Source organism: Leptopilina boulardi, unplaced genomic scaffold (genome assembly GCF_019393585.1).
Source record: "Leptopilina boulardi isolate dan_hultmark-lab unplaced genomic scaffold, ZJU_Lbou_2.1 LbouV2_216, whole genome shotgun sequence".
Classification (NCBI taxonomy): domain Eukaryota; kingdom Metazoa; phylum Arthropoda; class Insecta; order Hymenoptera; family Figitidae; genus Leptopilina; species Leptopilina boulardi.
In genome coordinates, this window is record NW_026137770.1 from 286,782 (window position 1) to 311,188 (window position 24,407).

Sequence of the window (24,407 nt, forward strand, 5' to 3'; positions counted from 1 at the left end):
ATGAATTATAATTGACCTGGAAATTAATTAATTTCTAAAGTTTCTTTAGTAAGAGCATTTATGTAAATAAAGGAAATCCGTTTATTCAACAGATATCAATGTATATATAAATTGTATTTATACTCATCAGTGATATACTATGAAAGTAAACTTTAACCGGAACTTAAAGATTCAAAAGCAAAAACTCGTACAGAATAACAATGAGGTCCACTTTTTGCCTTGGAAGCAAACAAACAAGATCAAATTTTTCTCTTTATGTCACTTTGTACGTTTAATGCTATATTCTTGGGTATTTCTATCATTGTATTTATTAATGTAAATATTTGTAAGCATTTGTTCTTGGTAACCAAAGAAAATAATATTTTTGAAAATATTTCTAGTTTAGATATTCTTCGTTCTTACAGATTTCTATAAGCTTCATCAAAAGCTGATCTGAAAGATCTTGAAAACCCCATTTTCTGCGACCTGGCTAGTATCGACCTTTCCGAAAAATTTCTTCTTGCAGAAGAATCAGCTTGGGGTCCTCTTACAATTTGTGGACTTCTTATTGGCTTCTTCTGAAGCACGCAGACGATGTAGCTATTCACACACTAATTCCTGGAATTTATCGTCATCTTTCTTGGCTACTTTCATGTTCTTCAGTTAATCCCCAAACGTCATACTAAAGTTCTTTTAGACTTGAAAAAATTTCACAATTTTGCATTTTCATGATGCATTCTACCTTTTCTTTAGGCAATTTATAATCTCACGAATTCTGTTGAAATTGTTGCAATTACTAAATTTTCCTTCATATTCGGAAGTTTTTGTGGTTACTGATTACGAATCCAATATTTGAGAAACACGAGACCGACCGCGCGCTACAGCACGCATGTTTTGTACTTTTCTTACGCAAATATAAATTTGTAAAACATATTTATTTGATATATAAGATTCATTAGGCACTACTCTACTGTTAATTTCCTCCACATCAACATTTCGTGCAGACAATATTGCATCTTTTGCTAAATCATCGTATTTTCGTCTCGTTATTAATTCTTTGAAAATTGTATCAACTAAATAATTGTTTTGTACGCAATGTTCTGGAGCTACTAAATTATTATTACTATCATAAGTTGAGAAAAATTCGATCCTTGGAAGGAATAAAATAACATAAAAAATGTATGTTATTAATATTGATTATTGTCACAAAACAAGAAACGACGTTTCGATGACTTGGTTCGTCATCATCTTCAGGTTAAATCAATAATTAGTTGAACCGTTACATCTTAGCGTTAGAAAATTTTATTTTGCTCAGACTAAGCTGGCACGTCAGGTTTATAGACCAGTATCCTCAAGACTCAAGAGATAATTGTCAAGAGATATTATTACTATCATTTAAAGTACCGTATCCACTTGCTAATAAGTATTTTGCAAATTCAACTTCTTCAGGTAAAGTTCGCAAATTTTGTGAAAATGAAAAAGTTTTAAAATCATTTCATAAAGTAGTGAATTCAATGGATGAATTATGTAAATCACTTCTAGTAGCATTAACTTTAACAGGTAATAATTATCTGTAATCAGCACACAATAACATGGTGTTATCAGAGCTTCGTCCCAAATAAAAAACATCAATATCCCTTAACAATGCAGCTTCCTTGGATTGACTTTTAATGTTTGTTACAGAATCTTAAAATAATGGAAGAGACATTCTAAACATTTTATGAACAGGTTTCCCATGTGGAAGTAATATTGCTGCAATGCCTGTGAATGCCATACTACAAACATTTTTTTCTTACTTCTTAACAACTGTATAAAGTATGATTCTGGAATATCACCATCTACAGTTGTAGTAAAAATTGCAGCAACTTCATTTACATTTTGTACATTGTATCGTCTACTATCTATCCCAGGTTTCAATAAAAGTAAAAATTACATCTCTGGCTCAATGGTTATGTTATTTTCAGTCATTGTTTTTTTTAATTTGTCACGCATCATGCGGTAGGATTGGGCGAATATGTTACAATTCCGAAAAGAAATGTTTATACCGGTTTAATGTCTGAAATTGTTTACATCGAATGTCTGTGGATTCGTTTTGATCTACGATAAATAATTGTCCAAATGAATTTACAATCTGAGCTAGAATAATTTCACTTCCTATTTCGATAATTGCGTTGATAATAAGCTTTTTTTAAATGATATGATTGTCTTTCTTGAAAAGTGACATTAACATATTTGTTTTGTACTTCACTTCCTAAAATGGACACATAACTTTCAGTGCTTGATGAAGTTGAAGGCAAACTTTGAGAAAGAATCTTTACAAAATAATCTGTACGTAAATCACTGTTTGAATCCAATTTTTGATGTTTAAAATCACTCTTTTCATAAAGGAAAAGTTAACTCGAAGTTAGTTGATTACACTTCTCGTTTTTAAGATAGGAAAATTCAAAACGGCGGATGAATTTTTTCAAATTGATTAGATTTTCTTGAAACTGATTATGAGGGGTTTTTTGGGGTCGCAGATCATGAATTTGCAGTCAATTTTGCAAAATTCTAAATGTCGGCCCCATTCAAACAAAATAATTATTGTTAAAAACCATAATTCTATTACCATAATATTATAATTCGCAATCATTTTTATAATAAAACTAACAATATAAAAAATGTCAATAGCCTTTTAGGGAAATTAAAACATTCTGGTTTTAATATTATTTATTGTTTTAAGTAAAGAAAAAAAACCTTTCTAGAAAAGAGAATTTTTTTTCTAAGACGATATATAAAGTTATATATTAATTGTTCTATATATCATAATAATTTTATTAATTTTGAAAGTAATTAATTTTAATTTTCTAAATGCCTCTAATTATGTACATTGTTAAATGTTTTTTCCCATCATAAGAAAATATTGCTTTTTATTGCAGACATGGTTGGATGGCATTCGATCGATTACACATAACGTGAAAGCCAACAATGTCTGCCCACTGACGTGCCTAAAGAAACAGTAAGTTTTGCAAACAATATATATATATATAGGTATAGGTATTCTCAATCTATTTCCTCATGCCTCCTATCATATATCCGTTTTGTAAACTCCTAGAAGGCATCTATAGTATATATAAATATTTTGTTAACAGAAAAATATTCTCTTCATCATTTTGACTTCAATATATATTTACAATGTCAGTTTGCTTCATTTCTCTAGAAGAGTTTAAAATTCACTTCCTTTAGAATTATTTTTTATTTTTCTCAGCTTCTACATTATATTTTCATTTTATTCTTGAATTTTATGTATTTAAAATATATAGAATAAAGTTTGAAATAATTTTGGCCTAGTTACGATTTATAAATTTTTGATAGCATAATAAAACTCTTTTTTATATATTTTCACAAACAAAGGGAAGTAAAAAGAAATATTTTTACTTTATCTCGGAAACCAATAAGAAGTAGAAGTAAAAATTATAACTCTTTTTTCCTTGAGTAATTTTTAATATTCTGTTAGTAAATTTTTTTGATTTTTTTCTTTTTAATTTTAATATTGAAAAGAAAATCTTGAAAAGACATTTTTTTGATACTTCAAAGTCTTTGCAAGGTTAAATTTAATTTTCTCTCAAATTTTCTCAAGACATTTCTATTTTTATGAGAATATTTTTTAAATATGGTACTTTTTTCATTAAAATTTAATAAAGTAAATTTTATTAAATTTTTTAATTTATTTTTAAGTTGCTCTAATTTTTCATTCTTTTCTTTGATATTAATTTTTTTTAAATTGTTAATAACAATATTCGTAAACGTCTTTCAATGTTTAATAAATAATAATATAAAAATATATAATATAATAAAAGACCAATAAGGAAAATGACAAAAACCCAACTTTCAACGTTTCGAAGTTGATTCAACAATTGCTAATAATTTTTTGAATTTAAAAAAAATGAAGACAAATTTTTGCCCTTATAAAGGGTTACACCACTGTAGGAGGCTATTCTTCAAAAATGGTTTTAATTGGAGGGGCTCCAATGCACGCATCACACAGGTTGCAAAAGTTAATCTGGAACAAAATAAAATTTTTTTCTTAATTAACATTAGAATAGCTACAAAAATACGTGGCAGATTTTGAAAATATTAATTTTTATTAAATTGGCGAGTTTTTGAAAGTACAAGTCGATTTTTCGACCAAAAAATCGATACTTTTTCGTACCTAAAAAATAGGAATTTTATTATATCAAAAATCGGCCGCGTATTTCTGTAAGGAATGTTGTTTTAAAGATATGATAAAAATTTGTATTGAAAAAAATGAAAATTAATTGAGTTATACTGCGTGCGTTTGATATGTGTTTAATGCTTGAAAAAATAATACATTTAAGTATTAAAAATTTTTACCTTTAGACTGCTAACATATTTTATGTTTGTTGACTTCCAAGAAAAATTTGAGAGATTGCCAAGACCGAATTCGTAAAAATGCAACATATAATTGACCATGATTAAATACATCTTTGTTTAGATCAATTCAATCATCTCAAAAGTTTGCTTATCAAATTAGTAAACAGATAATTTCAATTAAATATCACAATAACAAAGAAAAAGAATACAATACATTTTTCTTGCCCAGTCCATAACTTCTTTAACACAAAAACTGAAATTACTGGAAAAATACAAAAAATCATTTTTAATAGTGAAATCAGTGTAATCACTGATAATTAGTTAAAAATGATCACTCAATTTTTTCTCACAAAAAAAATTATCATAAATACTGAAAACACTGTAATCACTAACAATTAATTATTACAAACTAAATTCTTCATTTTTTCTCGCCACAAAAAATTATCCTGAATACAGAAAACACTGTAATCACTCACAATGAATAACAAACTGACAAAAAAAATCAACAATCTACCGTCATCAAATGCACAGGCTCATCCCCTCTGTCATGTTTATTCTATTTATGCACCTTCATTTTTATAAATGTTTCAATTAAAAATAATTTTATTTAAATACAAATGACTTAAAAAAATATAATTTTTGTTGTATAAATTTATTGCTTTTTATCTTTCGTGATTATATAACGTGGAAATTATAATTGAATCAACATGATATGAATAAACAATGGTGAAAGCACACCTTAAAGAAAATATTTAAATCCAGGTAGCTACCCAACCTTGGCAAAAGCGAATTGCACCAATTTATAAGTTTATTTACATTTTTGATGGATTCACGTCTTTATTGGTAAAATATTTATTTGAAAAAATGTTAGCTTTATGTTATTTAATGCTTCATGCAAAATATTAAATTTTATTTTTTAAATTAAAAAAATTAAGAAGAATGTGCTAAATAACCAATAAAGATAGGTGTCTATACTTGAAATTAGCTGCAAGTATCTGATGAAAGTATGTCGTTAGTTTTAACCAATCACAATTTTTAATTTTGAATTCTATCAATAAGGATAGGTGTCTACACGTGAAGTTAGGCAATTACACGTCTTGTTTTTAAGATGGGATTAGAAAAGATCGAAGTTGAATTTAAAAGTATTATGTGGACCCGAGGAGCAGATAACAACTTACCGCAGGTAGTCAGTTTGGGAAGGAATGCGAAATTTCAAGGAAAAAATTTTCCGATCATTTTAAAACATTTTGTTCCTTATTCTAGAAGGTTCAAAGAATTTTTTAAACCAAAAAAAATTTCTTTTTTTTTTGCAAATTCTACAGTGGCAGTGGTGTAACTCCTTAATAATTTTTCTGCAAAATTTAGATAGTATCTTTTTGTTGCAATGGGAAAAGTAACCTGGTGCCATTAGGTAAGAAATATGTAATAAAATATTTCATGATAAATTCCAGCTGGATGAGACTCCGAATGCAGGTGGATCCTAATGGTAAAGTTCCTGTGAAGGTAGTGGCTAGAACTTTTGCTTCCGGAAAAACAGAGAAACTTGTCTATCAGTGCCTTTCTGACTTGGGCCTACCTAGTGGGAAGGTATCAATTATATTAAAAAATCTTTCTTTAATTTTTTTTTTATCTAAACAAAAAATAAAATTCCAAAATAAAATTTTTATTTTCAGAACGATGTCATCGAACCGGATGATTTTACCTTCGATACATTTTACGCACTATATCACAAAATTTGTCCGCGAAATGACATTGAAGAATTATTCCAATCCATGTAAGCATGTTAGCACAATCGATTTTAATATTATTTTCATCTTTTTTTGATAGATATGCTTTTATTAAAATTATATAACATATTTGCTAATATAATTTTCATTTTTTTAATGAAGAATTAATCTTATACATAACATTAGATAATTTATATAGTACATTTTTTTTAGCGTCGAACGAAAACATTTATTATTTAAGATCTTGTCAACATATTCTTTTATTTTATTTATCTGCTAGTTGAAAAAGAATTGTCTTCCTATTTTTAAATCATTTGATGATTCAACTTAATTTTTTCCTAGATACTTTATTATTATTATTATTATATTCTTCGTTTGAATTTATAACTTTAATGCTTGGATTTATTTTCTTTTTTATAATATAAATAAAAGATAATAGAAAATTTATAAATATGAGAAAGAATGTTACATTATCTTGAATATATCGATCTCATGTCACTGCTTTTGATCCTTGAAATTAAAATTTACAAAGTGGTCAGGTCATTTTATATTCTTATTACAGAACCCAAGGAAAAGCAGATACCATAAATTTGGATCAATTAATTACTTTCTTAAATGAAAAACAACGTGATCCAACGTTAAACGAGATCCTTTATCCACTGTACGATGAGAAAAGAGCTCTGGAGATTATCAACGACTATGAGCCAAACGAGTCTGCAAGAAATCAAAGTACGACCTTGTTTTCATTTCTCTCTGGCCACTATAACTATGTGTATTTTTTATTTGCACATTTCCTAATACAGATTTTACACACACACATACAGCTCGGTAAAGGATAGGATTTGAAATAAAAAAAAAAAAAAAAATAATACTATTCTTTATAAATTTTATTGGTTTACACGCCATCCTGTCAGAATCTATCACGTCCTTTCAGAAACGATGACGAAGGACGGCTTCATTCGGTACCTGATTTCCGATGAGAATGCTCCTGTTTTTTTGGACAGGCTTGACGTCTACATGGATATGGACCAATCGTTGGCTCACTATTACATAAATTCCAGTCACAATACTTATCTTAGTGGACGACAATTTGGTGGAAAGAGCAGCGTTGAAATGTATAGACAAGTTTTATTAGCTGGTTGCAGGTATTAAAATCACAAAGAAATTTTGATAGAATTTTTTTATCCTAAAAATACTTATTTCATAAATTCTGTCAGCTATAAATCGACAGGCGCTTTATGAAATTTTTTTTAATCACAAAATTGATCATTACTATATAAAAAATTATGCTTTTACCCCAAAAAGCTATTTCAGTAGTTACTGTTATAAATTATTTGGGAAAAGTGATTTAATCCATTGAGTCCAAAAAAAGGATGTAAAACAATAATTGATATAATAATAAATCGTTGTACTATCTTAAGGATAAATTTTTAAAAAGCTGTTTCATTTTTTATAAGATGTGTGGAATTGGATTGTTGGGATGGAAAAGGAGAGGACGAGGAGCCAATAATAACACATGGTAAAGCCATGTGTACAGATATTCTTTTCAAAGAAGTGATATATGCAGTTCGAGACACTGCCTTTGTTACTTCTGAGTATCCAGTAATTCTTAGTTTTGAAAATCATTGCGGAAAGGGACAACAATATAAATTGGCTAAATATTGCGACGAAATATTGGGAGATCTTTTACTAAAAGAACCACTTAAAGATTATCCTGTAAGTTCTTTATAAAGCATTTTTACTTTCATTAAAGAATATATTTTATAAAAAAAAAAAAATTCTCCATAAAAAAATTTATGATTTTTTCATTTTCCCACTCTGAAAAAAAGTAATAATACTTAATTTTACAGCTTGAGCCTGGAGCTCCTCTTCCACCGCCAAGTATGTTAAAACGAAAAATTCTCATAAAGAATAAACGTCTAAAACCAGAAGTTGAAAAGCAAGAATTAGAACTTTTTAAACAGGGACAATTTGTCATTGAGGATGAAATAAAAGAAGATGCTAGTGCTCCTCCACTAGCTGTTGTTGAACAACAATCGGTAAATCCAGCCAAGAACTACATAAAAAAATTAACCCTTAAAATACACACTGAATACAAATTTCCTATCGATTTAAAAAAAATTGACTGAATTTCATCAATTTGAGCCAAAAATATGTATAAGGTTTCAAAATATTGCGGCCTTTGTGTGTATCGAACGTAAATTTTTGAAGTGTGTACCTTAAGGATTAAAAATAACAAAAGTTAAACTTTATTGTTTATAAATAAACTTTTTTAAAAATTAATTAAAATAATTAATAATAATCATTTTTTTACAGGAGGAAGCTGTGGACGTAATAGCTGTTGTACAATCACATCAATCAAATCAATCTGGTCCTGGAGGTTTGGGAGAAAGTTTAGAGTTGGTTGTGCAACAACCTTATACCGGAAGTACTACCAATGTTCATCCATGGTTATCTTCAATGGTAAACTATGCACAGCCCATTAAATTTCAAGGATTTGATGTTGCAGAAGGTACAAATATTTTTTAACTGAAGTTGTTATTACTGGTCGATTCAATAAAAACCGTATCCTTTGGCTAAACTAATCCTCATCCTATTTTTTTTTTATTTTTGCGAAATTGCGACATAGTCTGATTTATGGTCAGATTTTTGGCATCTGAAATTAGTCCGATTAAGTTCAAAATTTACACGGTTTGTGTATAACCAGTGAATCCAGAATTAAACCGAATTAATTCTGTATTTACTAGTTGTGTGTGATCGGACTAACTTCGGATTAAACCGAAGTAATTCCATATAATTTACTGGTCACACAAATAGGACTAATTTCGGACTTAAAAAGACTAATTCTGGATGAGGAAAACCCGATTACAAACCAATTTGTTTTGCATTAATTTCATCGAGATAAATTACAGACTATTTTTGGATTTAACTTTTTGAGCTGACTAGATTCAGATTGTTGCACGAATACAGTCCAAGAATAAACTGCAATAGTTCAACATCAGTCCTTAATGAAAGATAAATCTGAGATCAATTCGAAATTACTATGAAATCAATCCATAACAATTCGAGTTTAGATCGGTCCAGAAACTTAATATGAAATAAATCCGAAGTAATCAAAAATTTATATGTAGACAATCCACAAATAGTATGTTACATTTCACGATTTACTCCGGTTAAAAAACTTAATCCTAAATTATTTAAAAATAATCTGAAATTTGTATGTATAAATTCCGAACAGTTTGCATTGTCTAAATGTGAAAATTGTTGCGGATTAATCCCAAATTTTTACATGTCATACATATTTCGGATTAAAATTTTCGAAAAAACGTAATGTTAAATTTCAGAAAAAAATGTTCATTATAACATGTCCTCATTTGCGGAGACAACTGGATTAAATTATTTGAAAACGTCAGCAATGGAGTTTGTCAATTACAATAAGCGTCAAATGAGTCGAATTTATCCAAAAGGAACTCGAGCTGATTCTTCTAATTATATGCCACAAGTTAGTGATAAAAAATTTTTAAATACTTTTTAGTTTAATTTTGAATTATATCTTTGAATTATAAATAATTGATGATTTGCAGGTTTTTTGGAACGCTGGATGTCAAATGGTTTCACTAAACTTTCAAACGGCAGATCTTCCAATGCAATTAAATCAGGGTAAATTTGAATACAATGGCTCATCAGGATACTTGCTGAAACCGGATTTCATGAGAAGAGCTGATCGAAGTTTTGATCCCTTCGCTGAAAGTCCAGTTGACGGTGTTATAGCTACTCAGTGCAGTGTTCAAGTGAGTGAAAAAATATGTCTCTTTGATAAAAGTAGTTAATAACAATTTAAATTTTATTAAACCTTAACATATATAAGCATACATTTTGATATTAAAAAATAAAAAAATATTTAACGGTAGGTCATAGCCGGTCAGTTTCTATCCGATAAGAAGGTAAATACCTATGTGGAGGTGGAGATGTACGGTCTGCCAACTGACACAATTAGGAAGGAATTTCGAACAAGAGTGGTGCCTGCGAATGGACTAAATCCTGTATACAACGAGGAACCATTCCTATTTAGGAAAGTTGTCCTGCCAGATTTGGCCGCATTACGATTTGCCGTTTATGACGAGTCAAATGGAAAACTTCTTGGTCAACGAATCGTCCCCTTGGACGGCCTTCAAGCTGGTTATCGACATATTGCACTTCGAACTGAAGCCAATTTTCCAATGTCTTTACCAATGCTTTTTTGTAATATTGAAATTAAAATCTATGTTCCTGATGGTTTTCAAGGTCTGTGCACAGTTTTAGTTGATTTTTTTAAAAATTTAATTTAAAAATTTTTCTGAGTCAAAAGTTTGAAACATACAAATTACATTTTTTTTTTCTAATATTTCCATGTACATAAAATATATATTGCGTCTTTTATTTAGAATTTATGGACGCTTTGACTGCGCCAAAAGAATTCCAAAATACTGAGAGCATGTCACAGACACGAATGCGTGGCCTTGGAATTGAAGAGAGCGATAGATCCACCCCAGGTGATTTGATGCAAGCACGTCAAAGGGAAACTGCTAAACCTAGGGGTACGAATTGTTTTCTTTTTTTAGATGGAATCTCAATTTTTCTGCATTAAATTTCATTTGACCTTCTAAAATTAATGTTGATAATGATTTTTCTTTAAAATTTAAAACTACAATTTTATCCATTGAAAATTACAGAGGAAATGAAATTTGAAGCTATCACTGTCGAAGCTCTGAGGCAAGAAAAAGGATACCAGAAAGTATTGAGGAAGCAACAAAAGGAACTTGATTCTCTTCGTAAAAGGCAGCAGAAAGAAAAATTATCAGTACAGAAACAACAGTGTGCAGCTATTGAGAAGCTCATTAAGGGAAAAAAGTAAATATCCTCTTTTTCTTCTAAGAGAAAAGATTTTTATTCGAATGATTACGAAAATAATAATAGTAGAAGAGTAAAATTTAGAATATATAGTAAAAGTTTTTTTCAATGAGAATATATATATATATATATATAATTTTTGTGTAATACTTTTTTGAAACATTTTCAAAATCAGCGCATCAAAATACATATTATCAAGCTTTATTTAAACTCTTCCGGTGAGCATTTTTGGAACTTTATTTCAAAAAAAAAAAAATTTAATATAATCTAAATTAATTTACAGTAAGGCGGAATTATCAAGAGATCCAATTGTTCGTCAAGCAGTTTCCGATCAAACAACGCAATGGTCACGTTTGGCAGAGAGGCAAAGACGCGAAGAACGTGAATTAATGCAAAATCATGTTGAAGAAAGACGAACGCAATTACGAAAACTTTGTTCAGCCGCTCAAGTTGTTCAACAAAAACAATTGGTTGCACGTCATGAGCGCGAGATAAAAGAAATGAATGCCAAACAGGCAAGGCTATCAGTTGAAAGTATGCGAGAGGTTATGAATGATAAGACCCTTAAATCTCGTGGCATCAAAGAGGGAAGACTTAGAGAAAAACAACAAAATAACACCAAAAAATTTATGGAAGAGCGAAAAATTGGACAAATGGTCCAAAATCGAGAGAAAGAGAAACTTCGCGACATTCATGAAAAACAACTCGATGAACTGCAGAAAGAAATGAATGGGGTTTGTATAAATTTTTCAATATATCAGACAAGTTTTTTTTTAAACAGATTTTTAAGGCCATCATTCTTTATAAATTTGTATAATGATAGTTTAATAGATTGTGTCTATTGAAAATTTAATCATTGTATTGTTTGAAGAAATCAAAACATTAAATTTTGTATTTAAATGTTGATAAAATGATGATTGAATTACAGTAAAATTACTGTAATATTACCATGAGGCGGACATTTTAATATTACGTGCTACTTGTGTCGATTTACCTAATTTTTTAATTCATCAAATTTTAAACGATCGAAATTTCAATTTACTCATATCTTGATCAAATTAATTTTCAATTCATCAAAATTTTAACGGATTCAAATTTTCATCTATTTAACTTTCAATTTATCTAAATTTTAAAAGTATACAAATATTTACCGTACACATTTCATTTTATGTAAATTTTCATCCACTTAATTTTCATTTCATTGAAATCTTCAATCGATACAAATTTTAAGCGTCTGAAACTTCAATTATTAATACAAATTTCAACTAATTAAACTTTTAGAACTTTTTTTTTAGTTACCTTTAACACCTTTTATAATTTTTGTCACCTTTTTCGTCTATTTCGTTAATTATACTTTCCTTATATATGAACAATTGTAAATTTTTTTTTTTAATTTAATTTTTAAATTTGAGCATCATTTTATCAACATTTAAATACAAAATTGCAAGTTTGGATTTCTTAAAACAATACATTGATTAAATTTTCAATCCACAGTAAATTTAATTCATACAAAATTTAAATGATTAAAATTTCAATTGACTCTACTTTTAATGAACCTCAAATTTAGATTTTATATATTTCAATTTATTATCTTTTTGGAGTAAGAGTGATATTGGGAGTGAAAAGTTTTTGAGTGAATGGAAAATCTCCAAAACGCTTCCGTCGTCTGCTTCCTATTTTTACGTAAACTTGTCCCACTTGGTGGGGCCACTATCTGGACTCACACAAAATAGGCGCTTAATTCAAAGGAAAGAGGCTCGTGACAAATCACTTCGTCACAATAATATAAAAAATTTATTAAGTAATTTTTCTTATAGCTTTTTAATCGCTCTTTGAGAGAATTGCGACTTTAAATTTAGCAAAAAAATAATATTCCCAAAAGTTGGGAAGACAAATTTTTCAAAATTCCAAATGGCCTTAAAAATTTTATAAAAACCTTGTCTTTCTTAGCGTTAAAGAATTATTTTTCCAATTTAAATCAAACATTATTTTTTAAATCAAATTCCTCATTTATTTTTTACAATATTAATATATTTAAACAAAAAAATTTTTTCAGATCCTTGATATGTATAAGAATGAAGAAATGGAATATGAGCTAGGATCGAAATCAGAATTCTGTGCGTAAATGCGTGTGAGATGTAGAGTATAAATGTCTTGTGCAAATATCCCCTTAAAAATAATTTATTACCGTTAATTAATTGGAATTGGGATCAAATCTCGACCGTTAGAATATACCAAAAAAAAAGAGGAAGAAAAAAATAATAAAAAAAAACTCGACTAAACGTTGGACCTAGTAATTCATCTGTTTCTTGATATTTTTTATAAACCTCATTCTTCATAATGATCGTCGTGCCAGTGATTAGATTTTAAGAAGAACGATTGAAGTGATCTAGTCAAGTGTTTTTACTCTTAGACAAAGAAAAAAAAACGAAACTAACGTGTAGAGATAATTAGAGGATTTATCTCTAAATAAAAAAAAGTATATAACGACTCTTCGTCGAGATATAAATTTTCTAATTTTTATCGCAAAACCTCGAATTCTCTGGTGGGGACTTGTACATTTCAATAATAATAATAATCTCGTCATTATTGCATATTATTTCAGCTCATTCACGTTATATATGTATAAAAAAAATGAAACTTCATTATATAGAGAAATGAAAAAAAGATCGATTTATTTTTAATCGAGAGTCTATATATAATATATAGCAAAAGTTCAATATGCAAATCTCTCTCTCTTTTTCTCCTTTTTGAAATCTATATTGTCTACTTAACAGAATGCCGAACAAATGGTCCAAAATGACATACACGTTAAGTATAAATGAAAAAAAAAAAACGTAAAAGCCAAAAATTATGTAAGTATTACTTCAGAAAATAAGTATATATATATAAATTGTATTAGTGAATAGTTTACGTCATTGTTTTTATTGTAATAATGTTATTAAAAGTATACATTATAATTTTATCTTCATTACTGGAGAAAAATCAGAAAAATTAAATAAAGAAACTTCGTTTTAGATGATTTGTGATTTTATCATTATATCTTTCTTATTTCTTTTTCAAACCTTTATAGAAATTAAGTCTTCTTAAAAAAATTATCTCTAAATCACACCGAAATTTCATAATGTAAACTTAATTTAGAAAAAAAGAGATTTAAAATTTTTATTATATTTTTTTGGCATTGAAAAGTAAATAAATAAAACTTTAAAATTCACTATGTACAAATTAATATCTGTAAAGTTTGTTATAGATTTTTTCTTCAATTTTCTTCAATTTACTCGATTTTCAAATTTAAATCAATCATTTTTGTATTTAAATATAGAATTTATATGGGTAATTCTACAAACGAAGGTCGAAAATGAAGAAAATATGGACACAATATTTTTTTATCATTTATGGTCTAAAAAGTACTTTAACTTCAAGTTAATGACACTAACAAAGATACCTGAAAGTGGCCAGACAAAATATTAAAAATTACAAATGTTATGGTTATTTATTTATAAACAATCTATCCAGAAAATTAAGAATCGTGTATAAAAAATTCATATTACCACAAAAAATAATGAATGGATTTTTGTAAAACTTATTACTTCGGGGTTTTCGAGATAGCAGAATACAAATCTAATGTTAGTTTGTCAAAATTCAAAATGGCGGATCCAATATGGTGCACGACTTTTGAAAAAACTTAATGTATTCGTCTGAAAATACTTACCCTGGGATTTTCTGGGTCGCTGATTACAAATCTGATGTCAGCTTTTCAAAATTCAAAATGGCGGATCAAATTTGGCCGACGAATTTTAAAAAAACTTAATGTATTCATCTGAAAATAGTTACTTGGGGGTTTTTGGGGTCTCTAATTATGAATTCGATGTTAATTTTTCAAAATTCAAAATGGCATCCCAGATGAATGAGAATTTAGCACTTTGATGTGTATTTTTTTTGCAAAAAATATTTTTTTTTCATCGGCTTCTTTTTAGCGCCACAATAGAAACCATTAAGATTTACAATTTTCATTAAAAATAAAATTATATTTTTCAAAATTATTAAAGAAAATAAGCCTTATTGATCAAAATTCCCTCGTTTGTAGAATTACAATTATTTTGTTTAAATATAAATGCTTATTTAACAAATTTTTGAAGTAAAGAATTATTTAAAACAAATGCTGCATTTTTAAATGAAAAACTTTCTCTATATCAAAAGAAATAATTTGGAAAATATAATTATTTGCTTAGATTTAGCAATATTTTTCTTTATGACGAGTAAACTTTTGTATCTCAAAATAATATTTTTAAATTTATCTAATTTTTATTAATCCTAATGATATTCATTATCATGTTGATGACTGTATAAATAATAAGCTGAAGATTCTGGTTCTTCATATTCGTAATAATGTCGATGATGTTGATGATGATGATCGTGTTCTAAATAAGGAGCTGAAAACCGTAAAAATTAAGTTTAGAAATTTCGAGAAATTTATAATTATTGTAAATAAGTACTTTTTGACATTAATAATAATTCAATTTTTATAAGTAAATTTTTTTTTAAATTTAAAATTTACAAAAGTTTTTTTTTTCCTAAAAATATTTTTTTAAAATAAATTTAAATGAATTCTACTTGCCAATTGTTGAGAGAATATTATGTTCTGCATTGTGGTGTTCCAAAGGTACTTCAACTACTAATTGAACTTCATGTAACGCTGCATAATGAAACAATTGATTTGTTATATTTTAATTATCAATTAATTTAATTACTTAAATACTGAAAGACTAAAACTAATTTTATTAATTCATCTAGCCAAATACTAAAATAGTTTCAAATTAATTCTTTTAAAATTATTTTCCTGAGGTATAATTTCATTTTGATTTCCACTTCGACTGTGAATTTTATTTTCACATTCATTTACACTTTCACTTTCTTTTTTCAATGAAAATTTTCAATAAAAATAAAAGTGAAAGTGAAAATGAAAGTCAAAGTGAAAGTTAAAATGAAATTACACAAAGCACCCATTTATTTGAATAAAATTAAAATTATGTTAATTTACCATCATTGTGCAAATGATCCGACAAATGATGATCATGAACATGATCAACGTAATTATTTACAACATGATCCAAATGATCGGATGAATGATGATGATGATCATCTATGTGTTCTTCATAATTATTTGCAATAGGAACGGAACCGTGATTTTGAATTTGAACATTTTGATAACTTGTGGCACCATGTCCATGATATATCGCCTTAAAATGAGGAATATGATGACTTATGCCTCGAGGTAATCTTGCTCCTTCACAAATTACTATTGCCACAAGATATAACTAAAAAAAATGTATTTGATTTTAATAATCAATTTTTCATTAATTTTTGCAATACCTATAATTACCACAATGCAATTTTTAATTTTTTAACATTTTTCTTTAATTCTTAAATTATTCTGACAGTTTACAAAGAAGGACTCGATTAAAAAAAGTGAAGTCTATTTTCTACACCAAATATAATTTTTTTTAAATATTTAGTTCTTTAGTCAGCGAAAAATAATTATAAAAAAAAATTGCTTATTTCCACATTTTCTAATTCTCCATAAATAAAAACAACATAATTTTTTGGTATCATTACAAAAAATTTATTTCACACATACACACACACACAAATATGTATGTCACTAAAAGAAAAAAAAAACACATATTATTTGACACTAATACACAATTAATAAAGATGACACTCACTAAGGGCTTCATAATGCCTAAAAATATCCGTTATTCTTTTGTAAATTGAACTGAAAGAAATTGTGTCCTGATCTTGTGTCTTATATGCCTTACACGGGATAATGTCGACATTCTATGTGAATTCTCTATACATCATGGGCGGATGTTTATAATCTTTTATTATGACGAATATATCTGCCGACTTATAGCCACCCATAAGATATACATATAGAACACAGTATGGGTATGGGAAAATAATTCGAAGGCGCCCTTATGCAATATACATACATATGAATATACATATATATATATTCTAACGATGTAGCTTTGTGTTTCATTGCCGACTTATGCAATATTTCAAGTTGCTCTCATCTGACGAAACAAGAGGGATTTCTTTGAAAACTCCTTATGCTACTTGATAATTAGTTCTCAGAATTTTCTTCTTCTTCTTCTTCTTTCTTTCTTTCTTTCTTTTTCATTACAACCTCGATATATACTATTACAAAGTCTAATTTATGCAGATACTTTTAGACTGCAATTTCTTTCATTGCTGAAAATATTGTGAGAAACTAGAACAGACACACATATATATATCTACTTTAATTAAACAATATAATTGAATTCTATTTTTTTATGTTATGTCCTCAATACAACTAAATATTGTTAGTTATATTATTCCCAATGTGGGGGGTGGACACCTCCTTTATTTTGACCCCTTTTAACCCCTAGACTGTCAACAAGATTTTCACTGTTTGGGCGAAAAGTGTGTTGAAAAAAATTCTAATGGATTTTTATGAAACTTGTCATCTTAAGGTTTTCGGGGTTGGTGATCACAAATCCGATGTCTGTTTTTAAAAATTTTCAAAATTCAAAATGTCGAATTCAATATGGCAAACAGCTTTTTGAAAATTCATCATATTCGCCTGAAACTCATTACTCAGGGATTTACAAATTTGACTTCAGTTTTTCAAAATTCAAATTGGCGGATTGAAATTATAAAAATTTGAATCCACCATTTTGAATTTTGAAAAACTGATGTCAGATTCACAATTAGCGACTCTGAAAACCCCCAAGTTACCAGTTTCACGAGAATCCGACCAATTTTTAATTTTATCTTCCGCCATATTGGATCCGCCATTTTGAATTTTGAAAAACTGATGTTAGATTCGTTATCAGCGACCCCAAAAACCCCTGAATAACAATTTTCAGGCGATTCCGATCAATTTTGAACAATTTTCCGCCATATTGGATACGCCATTTTGAATTTTGAAAAACTGACATTGGATTCGTAATGAAGGACCCCGAAAATCCCTGAGTAACAAATTTCAGGCAAATCTGCTCGTTTTTAGTAGCTTTGGTTCGCCATATTGAATCCTCCATTTTAAATTTTGAAAAACTGATGTCAGATTCGTAATCAGCGACTCCGAAAACCCCTTAGTAACCACTTTCAATGTGGAACTACTTTCTAATTTTTAGATTTGCAAAATTCAAAATGGTGGATCCAATATAGCGGATTTTTTTTAAGTCCATCTGATTCTATTGAAACTCATTTCTTAGGGATCTTCAAGGTCACTGATTACGAATGTGACGTCACGAATTTTAAATTTTGAAAACATTCAAGCGAATTTAATCAATTTTTTCAAAATCTGCTGACATATTGGATCTGCCATTTTGAATTTTGCAATTCTACCTACAATTCAAACTCAGTAATTTCAACAAACAATTTCTCAGAGATGAATAAATAGTTTTTCAACTTTCAAAATAGATTTTGAAGGGATATTTCAGTACTTTCAAATAAGATGATAAACTTTTTGAAAAAAATCCCCCCAAAAGTTACCAGCTTCTGGAGAATTACACATTTATGCTTAAAATTATTTTTTTTTCCAAGGAGAAGGTTTAAAATAAATAAAACCCTGTAATTATTTCTTTATTTAGAAAACAAAAGACTTTCTAATGTTGGGATATCTCTTTATTCGTTGCATGATCATCTGCATCAGGATCGTGTAAATAAATATAAAATTATGACTAAATCGTACATATCAATGTATGTATGTGTGTATGTAAAAAATACATTTCAATAGAAAATAAATAAGCGTTTTGTGTGATGCATTAGAATCAAAACGATAAAAAAAACAATTTTTATTCTGATGATAATACAAGATTCTTTTTCAATAGACCTTGATTGATGATGCAAAAAAAAGCCAGTGAAAAAACAGCCATCATTTGAGTAACATCTCAATCACAAGGTTCCTCCCAAACTTTATTCTGTACAGGTGGTATATGAACAGGAGGATGAATTTGTGGTTTAATATAATTTATTTGAGGTATTTTAATATGATGCATTGGTGGCAATGGAGCATAATGAATTGATGCACCATGTGATGATGGTTTACATGGATCAGGACATGGTATTTTTACACTTGGAGTCCAGGGTTTATGAATCATTGGTTGATGATACATTGGTGCATATTCAAACATTGGTTTGTGTATATTGACTTTTGATTGTTGCCAACCTGATGATTGAGATTGCCAACCAGATGATTTTGATTGCCATCCAGATGACATTGGTTGCCATTTAGGTTGTTGCCATCCTGAGGATTTTGGTTGCCAACCAGTGGATGCTGGCTGCCATTTTTGTTGTTCCCATCCTGATGATTTTGGTTGCCATCCAGATGATTTTGGCTGCCATCCGCTAGATGCTGGTTGCCATTTTTGTTGATCCCAACCTGATGATTTTGGTTGCCATCCACTAGACGCTGGTTGCCATTTTTGTTGTTCCCATCCTGATGATTTTGGTTGCCATCCACTTGTTGCTGGTTGCCATTTTTGTTGTTCCCATCCCGATGATTTTGGTTGCCATCCTGATGATTTTGGCTGCCATCCGCTAGTTGCTGGTTGCCATTTTTGTTGATCCCATCCAGATGATTTAGGTTGCCATCCAGATGAAGCTGGTTGCCATTTGGGTTGTTGCCATCCAGTTAGCATTGGTTGCCACTTTTGTTGATCCCATCCTGATGATTTTGGTTGCCATCCCAATGAAGGTGGTTGCCACTTTTGTTGATCCCATCCACTTGATTTTGGTTGCCATCCAGTTGACAATGGTTTCACGTAACTGATGTCTTGCTTTGAACCAAAAAAAGAAAATATTTATAATATATTTTAGTCTAAAATTTGATAACTATGAATGAAGAATAACCAAATTTTGTTTTTTAAACTAACTTTAATTTCCGGTTTCCATATTTGAGAATTATGTTCTTCTGGTGGACAGGGTTCTTGATGAGTAGCGTGTCTTTTCGATTTCTCTGCATCTGTCTCTTTTTCTATAGGGTCCTTTTCCACGGTCCCTGAATAGACACTCGAGAGACACAGTAGTAATAAAATCTAAAATAAAAATATTTATGACAGTAGAAAAATAAAAAAAAAAAAAAGAAAAATAAACTTTATAGGTATCATGAGATTCACTTTCATAACGGAAAGAGTGTAATATTATATACTTAAATGAGTTATTGTTTTAAAGAACTTCACAAGAATAATATTACTGGGTGTATATAATTAGAGAGTGTTAATTAATTCTCACACTCTTAGTTGATTCAAATCCAGGTTGGAAAAATTGAAAGCAATTTACAAAGACAAGAATCTCACATATAAAGACATTTTATATATATATAGAATAATATACAAAATTTGTTAATTTTATAGTAAAAAACTATTTTTCGAATAAGAAAAAGTTTTTCCACAACTCTTTGCAATAAATAATGATTTCTCTCTAACAAAAAAATTAAAGGAGCATGAAATTGTAAATTTTAACTCTTGGAAGATTTGGGTCATTAATCATTTACTTCAATAAATTTTATATTGATGGAAAATATTTTCTAATAATTCTTAATAGTTCACTCTCCGGATTGGTATTAAACCCCATGAAGCACTATTAAACAAATAAAACAAAATCGATTGGGAAAAATTAATTTCACTCACCGAAATTTTAAGCATGATTATTAATGAACTAAATTAAGATGGATCATCCAATAAATGTTAGGACCCGCCGCTCGTGTGAAACTAAAAGTATTTCATGATTGCTTCTCAATTTATAAACTTTTGCTCCATTTGGATAGAGCAAGTTTCTCATTAAGTTGAGTCCAACGATGCCAAATGAAATTCCCTTAAGAAGTATAAAAAGTGGTTGGTACAAATGATGCAATGGTCGCGCCCAGATATTTCCTGAATAAATCTCCTTTATATGCCGTAAGAGTTTAAGCGCGCATACACAGAGGGTTAGTGAGGATAATTCATGTGTTTTCCTATTTTTATAATTCTTTATAGAACTTTTATCAAGATATGCTGAGAGATATATTTTTTTTTTGCCCCTTTCGTTGTGTCACATAATCATGTTGAATAACTATTTTTTTTTTAAATTCAATAACAATTTACAACATAAATCGAGAAACGATTTACACTTCTAATGATTTTTCTTTTTTAATTTTATTCACAAGTTGTTAAATAATGGAAATAATTGATTTCTTCAGCAGTTGATGATAAATAAAGGAATTTATTTTTTGTCTAAAAGAAGAATTTAATTTTTCCAATAAATTTATTGTGTGTTGGTAATTTAAAATTTTTTCATATTTATAATGTTAAATCGTATAATTCCAATGGATTTGTCCATATATATAATTATGAAAAGGATAAGGAGAGCAATTAATGACATTTTTGCTATTACGAATGAACTAATTGCTTCGATTTGTAAATAAAATACACTGGTAAAAGTAGGGTAATCCTGACTTCGATTGATCCGCTCTAAGATCAACACTAGACTCTTTCAAAATACTTAACCATCCAGTTCACCTCCTTCCACATATATTGTACGTGACAAACAAAAATATAAAGGACTATTTATAAATGTAGTATATTGAAAAAAAAAAAATATTTTTTCTATTCCAAATAATTGAAATATAAATAAATATTTATTTGACTCAAAGAAACAGAATTCGTAAAAATATTTACCGTATTTATAACAAATACTAATTATTTATTTCAATATCTTCCCGCATTCCATTATGGTTAACAAAACTCGTCAAATTGGTAACTCACGATCTTTATTTTATATAATTATGCTGGTTTTCGTTAACGATATACAGTAATACTTTAATTAAATAATTAAAAATTGTGAATTGATACACTTTTTTTTCTTAACCTCAAAATACATATTGAATTTTATGTCACCTGATTACGAATTTGAATTCAAACTTTAAAAATCTAAAATGTCGGATCCAATATGGCGGTCAAATTTTTAAAAAATTATTGAATTTTTATAAAACTTGTTATCTAGAGATTTTTGGGGTCACTGATTACGAATCCGAGGTCATATTTAAAAATCCAAAATGGCGATTCCAATATGGTGGAAAAATTTGAAATAATTGTTGAATTTCAATTTCAAAAATTTGTCATTAGACTCGTAATCAGCGAGCACAGAAACTTCTAGAGACGAAAAATTAAATTAAACGTGATGATCAAAGAAAATAATTAGAATTATTATCTAATTTTAAAAATAGTTTATTTAGATAAATTATAGTAACGCATTTTGCGATATAACAAATTATATATCTATGTACAATAAATGCGTGTGCTTAATCCGAAGAGTACACACTAGTCACTTGTGGATTTTTGGCAAAAAATTTTCCAACAAATATACTACTAAGTTTAGAGTTTCCCTTTTCTTAGTGTTTCCAGCCGTGTCCTTTACTCTGGTGATGAAAAACATGTTTATAAACGGGTACATGCACCGGATATGGTTTTGGAATTGGTACCGGAAAATGTTTCTCCACTGTTACTGCATACGGCTTTTCCACAATGTAAGGTACCTGAATAATAATAAATTATTTTTTTTTTTATTTAAAAAATTGTCAATCCAGAAATTATTAAATAAATAATAACCTTAAGTAAATTGGGAAATTTGTATTATAATCTAAAAAGTGATTAAAATGTTATGTGAAATAAATAAAAAATGATAGTGTACATTTTTTTTTTAATTGCAAAAAACCATTTTTTTAATAGAAAATCTGAACTTAGTTTTCAAAAATTCAAAATGGTGGTTCAAATATGGCGGACGATTTTTTTTTATTGGATTCGTTTGAAAGTATTTAGTGGAAGGTTTTTAAGAACGCTGATTATGAATCCCATGTCAGCTTTTAAAAATTCAAAATGGCGGATCCAAAATGGTGGGTGTTTTTTTAAAAATTGCGAATTTAAGGTCAGATTTATAATCAGCGATAACAAAAACGCTCTTGTAAAAAAAATTTTGTTAAATCTGATAATTTTTTGTGAAAATAGTTCGCCATATTGGATCCAACATTTTGAATTTATAAAAATTTATAAATTTATATTTATAACATTTATAACAATTTTCAGATATAGTAGATAAATTTAAAAAATTTCTTACGCTTAATTGTGATTTGATAAAAATGAATGTTCAATTAGTTTTGACAATTATTATTCTCAGGCATATTGAATAAATTCAAAAAATAAATTTCTAATTTTAAATAAAAGAAAATATAATATATATAAATTAGGGAAATATTACACAATTAATAATTTAACTTTAGAAAAATAAACGATTAATTAAATTTGAAGACATTACCTTCTTTTCGACAATATAAGGCTCTGGCTTCTCAATGGGGATTTCAATGTGTTTCACGACTTCTACTGGAACCGGATGTGGAACGGGCACTTGAACTTGATAAGGTTGCGGAATCGGAACTTTAATTTGCTGTGGGACCGCTACTGGAACCGGATGTGGAATGGGAATAGCGTATTTTTTATAGATTGGTATCTCAACAGGTTTCTGCGTCTCATGATAAGTCGTTGTTCCATGTTCTCCCTCGTAACTTGCAAATACACCCACAACTAAAGTTGCAAATATCTGAAATTATTATCATTATTAGTTAATAATTAGCAATTAACTAATTTAATACTATTTCAGTTTTTTTTCGTCTCAATTGAAATTATTGACATTTAAGTCTTTATTAATTCAATAGAACTGATTTTTATTTTATATATTAAAAATAAAGAACTTTTAATCAAGGTAAAATTATCATAAGAATAATCTATAATTTTTTTATGTCCATTTCTTCAAAGCATGTCACATAAATAATTGGTATGAACTATCCTTTCACGGTTTAATAACAATAGTAGAAAGTGCAAATGATCTTGAGATAGAAATTGAAACAAATATTGAAGTGAATTGAACAATTTTGTTTGTATCAGTTATCAAAATTTGGCAAATTTTTCCGAAGAACAACACTATTGTTTTGACTCAATCAAACATTTGGGTTAGTCAAACCAAATTCATTCTTCAATCCAATAGTTTTAAATCTTTTTTTTTTTTATCCGATATTGTATTAAATCAAACATTTTTTACAATTAAATACATATTTATTACAGTAATACAGATTTTGTTTCAAATAATTAAAAAAATTGTTCCCTAATTATAAATACGAAATAATAAATTGATTATAAATGTAAATTTTTTTTTTCTGTAAAACTAACTATTTTTTGTTTTGTTAATTTAAACTTTAAAAAATTGATGACTTACGAGAATCTTCATGATTTTGGCAAAAATAGTGACAATGTGATAGGTTCAAAAGAACCTGTTGTCGCAGTGACTTTGAATCGACAAGATGTATCTTTAATGCTTTCAAAGTCACGGTCAAGTATTTATATAGTGATGCCACTTTCT

The 24,407-nt window shown here is 28.3% G+C and overlaps 4 protein-coding genes across 6 annotated transcripts in view; 1 reads left to right on the forward strand and 3 right to left on the reverse strand.

Moving 5' to 3' along the window:
- LOC127279353 (1-phosphatidylinositol 4,5-bisphosphate phosphodiesterase-like) overlaps nt 1-13,992 on the forward strand; it is a 37,989-nt gene extending 23,997 nt beyond the window's left edge. For all 3 annotated transcript variants that reach the window (XM_051301658.1, XM_051301659.1, XM_051301660.1), the window contains exons 5-19: nt 2,898-2,977; nt 5,805-5,940; nt 6,027-6,127; nt 6,643-6,809; nt 7,015-7,225; nt 7,538-7,796; nt 7,931-8,119; nt 8,397-8,592; nt 9,425-9,582; nt 9,665-9,871; nt 9,992-10,364; nt 10,505-10,657; nt 10,793-10,970; nt 11,254-11,704; nt 13,027-13,992. In XM_051301658.1, the coding sequence (XP_051157615.1) occupies nt 2,898-2,977; nt 5,805-5,940; nt 6,027-6,127; nt 6,643-6,809; nt 7,015-7,225; nt 7,538-7,796; nt 7,931-8,119; nt 8,397-8,592; nt 9,425-9,582; nt 9,665-9,871; nt 9,992-10,364; nt 10,505-10,657; nt 10,793-10,970; nt 11,254-11,704; nt 13,027-13,095 (2,928 nt within the window). In that variant the 3' untranslated portion in view covers nt 13,096-13,992. The remainder of the gene's footprint in view (nt 1-2,897; nt 2,978-5,804; nt 5,941-6,026; nt 6,128-6,642; nt 6,810-7,014; nt 7,226-7,537; nt 7,797-7,930; nt 8,120-8,396; nt 8,593-9,424; nt 9,583-9,664; nt 9,872-9,991; nt 10,365-10,504; nt 10,658-10,792; nt 10,971-11,253; nt 11,705-13,026) is intronic.
- Nucleotides 13,993-14,977: 985 nt separating this feature from the next.
- Nucleotides 14,978-18,490, reverse strand: LOC127279391 (histidine-rich glycoprotein-like). The gene is made up of 4 exons (XM_051301713.1): nt 16,697-18,490; nt 16,012-16,288; nt 15,589-15,666; nt 14,978-15,403 (listed from the first exon to the last, which is right to left on the reverse strand). Exons 1-4 carry the CDS (start codon nt 16,706-16,708, stop codon nt 15,285-15,287), a joined length of 486 nt encoding a protein of 161 aa, XP_051157670.1. The 5' UTR covers nt 16,709-18,490; the 3' UTR covers nt 14,978-15,284.
- A 139-nt stretch (nt 18,491-18,629) lies between these two features.
- LOC127279390 (uncharacterized) lies at nt 18,630-20,816 on the reverse strand. The gene is made up of 3 exons (XM_051301712.1): nt 20,651-20,816; nt 19,895-20,056; nt 18,630-19,798 (listed from the first exon to the last, which is right to left on the reverse strand). Exons 1-3 carry the CDS (start codon nt 20,663-20,665, stop codon nt 18,911-18,913), a joined length of 1,065 nt encoding a protein of 354 aa, XP_051157669.1. The 5' UTR covers nt 20,666-20,816; the 3' UTR covers nt 18,630-18,910.
- A 935-nt stretch (nt 20,817-21,751) lies between these two features.
- On the reverse strand, nt 21,752-24,407 carry LOC127279385 (MAGE-like protein 2). The gene is made up of 3 exons (XM_051301707.1): nt 24,264-24,407; nt 23,310-23,591; nt 21,752-22,533 (listed from the first exon to the last, which is right to left on the reverse strand). Exons 1-3 carry the CDS (start codon nt 24,273-24,275, stop codon nt 22,390-22,392), a joined length of 438 nt encoding a protein of 145 aa, XP_051157664.1. The 5' UTR covers nt 24,276-24,407; the 3' UTR covers nt 21,752-22,389.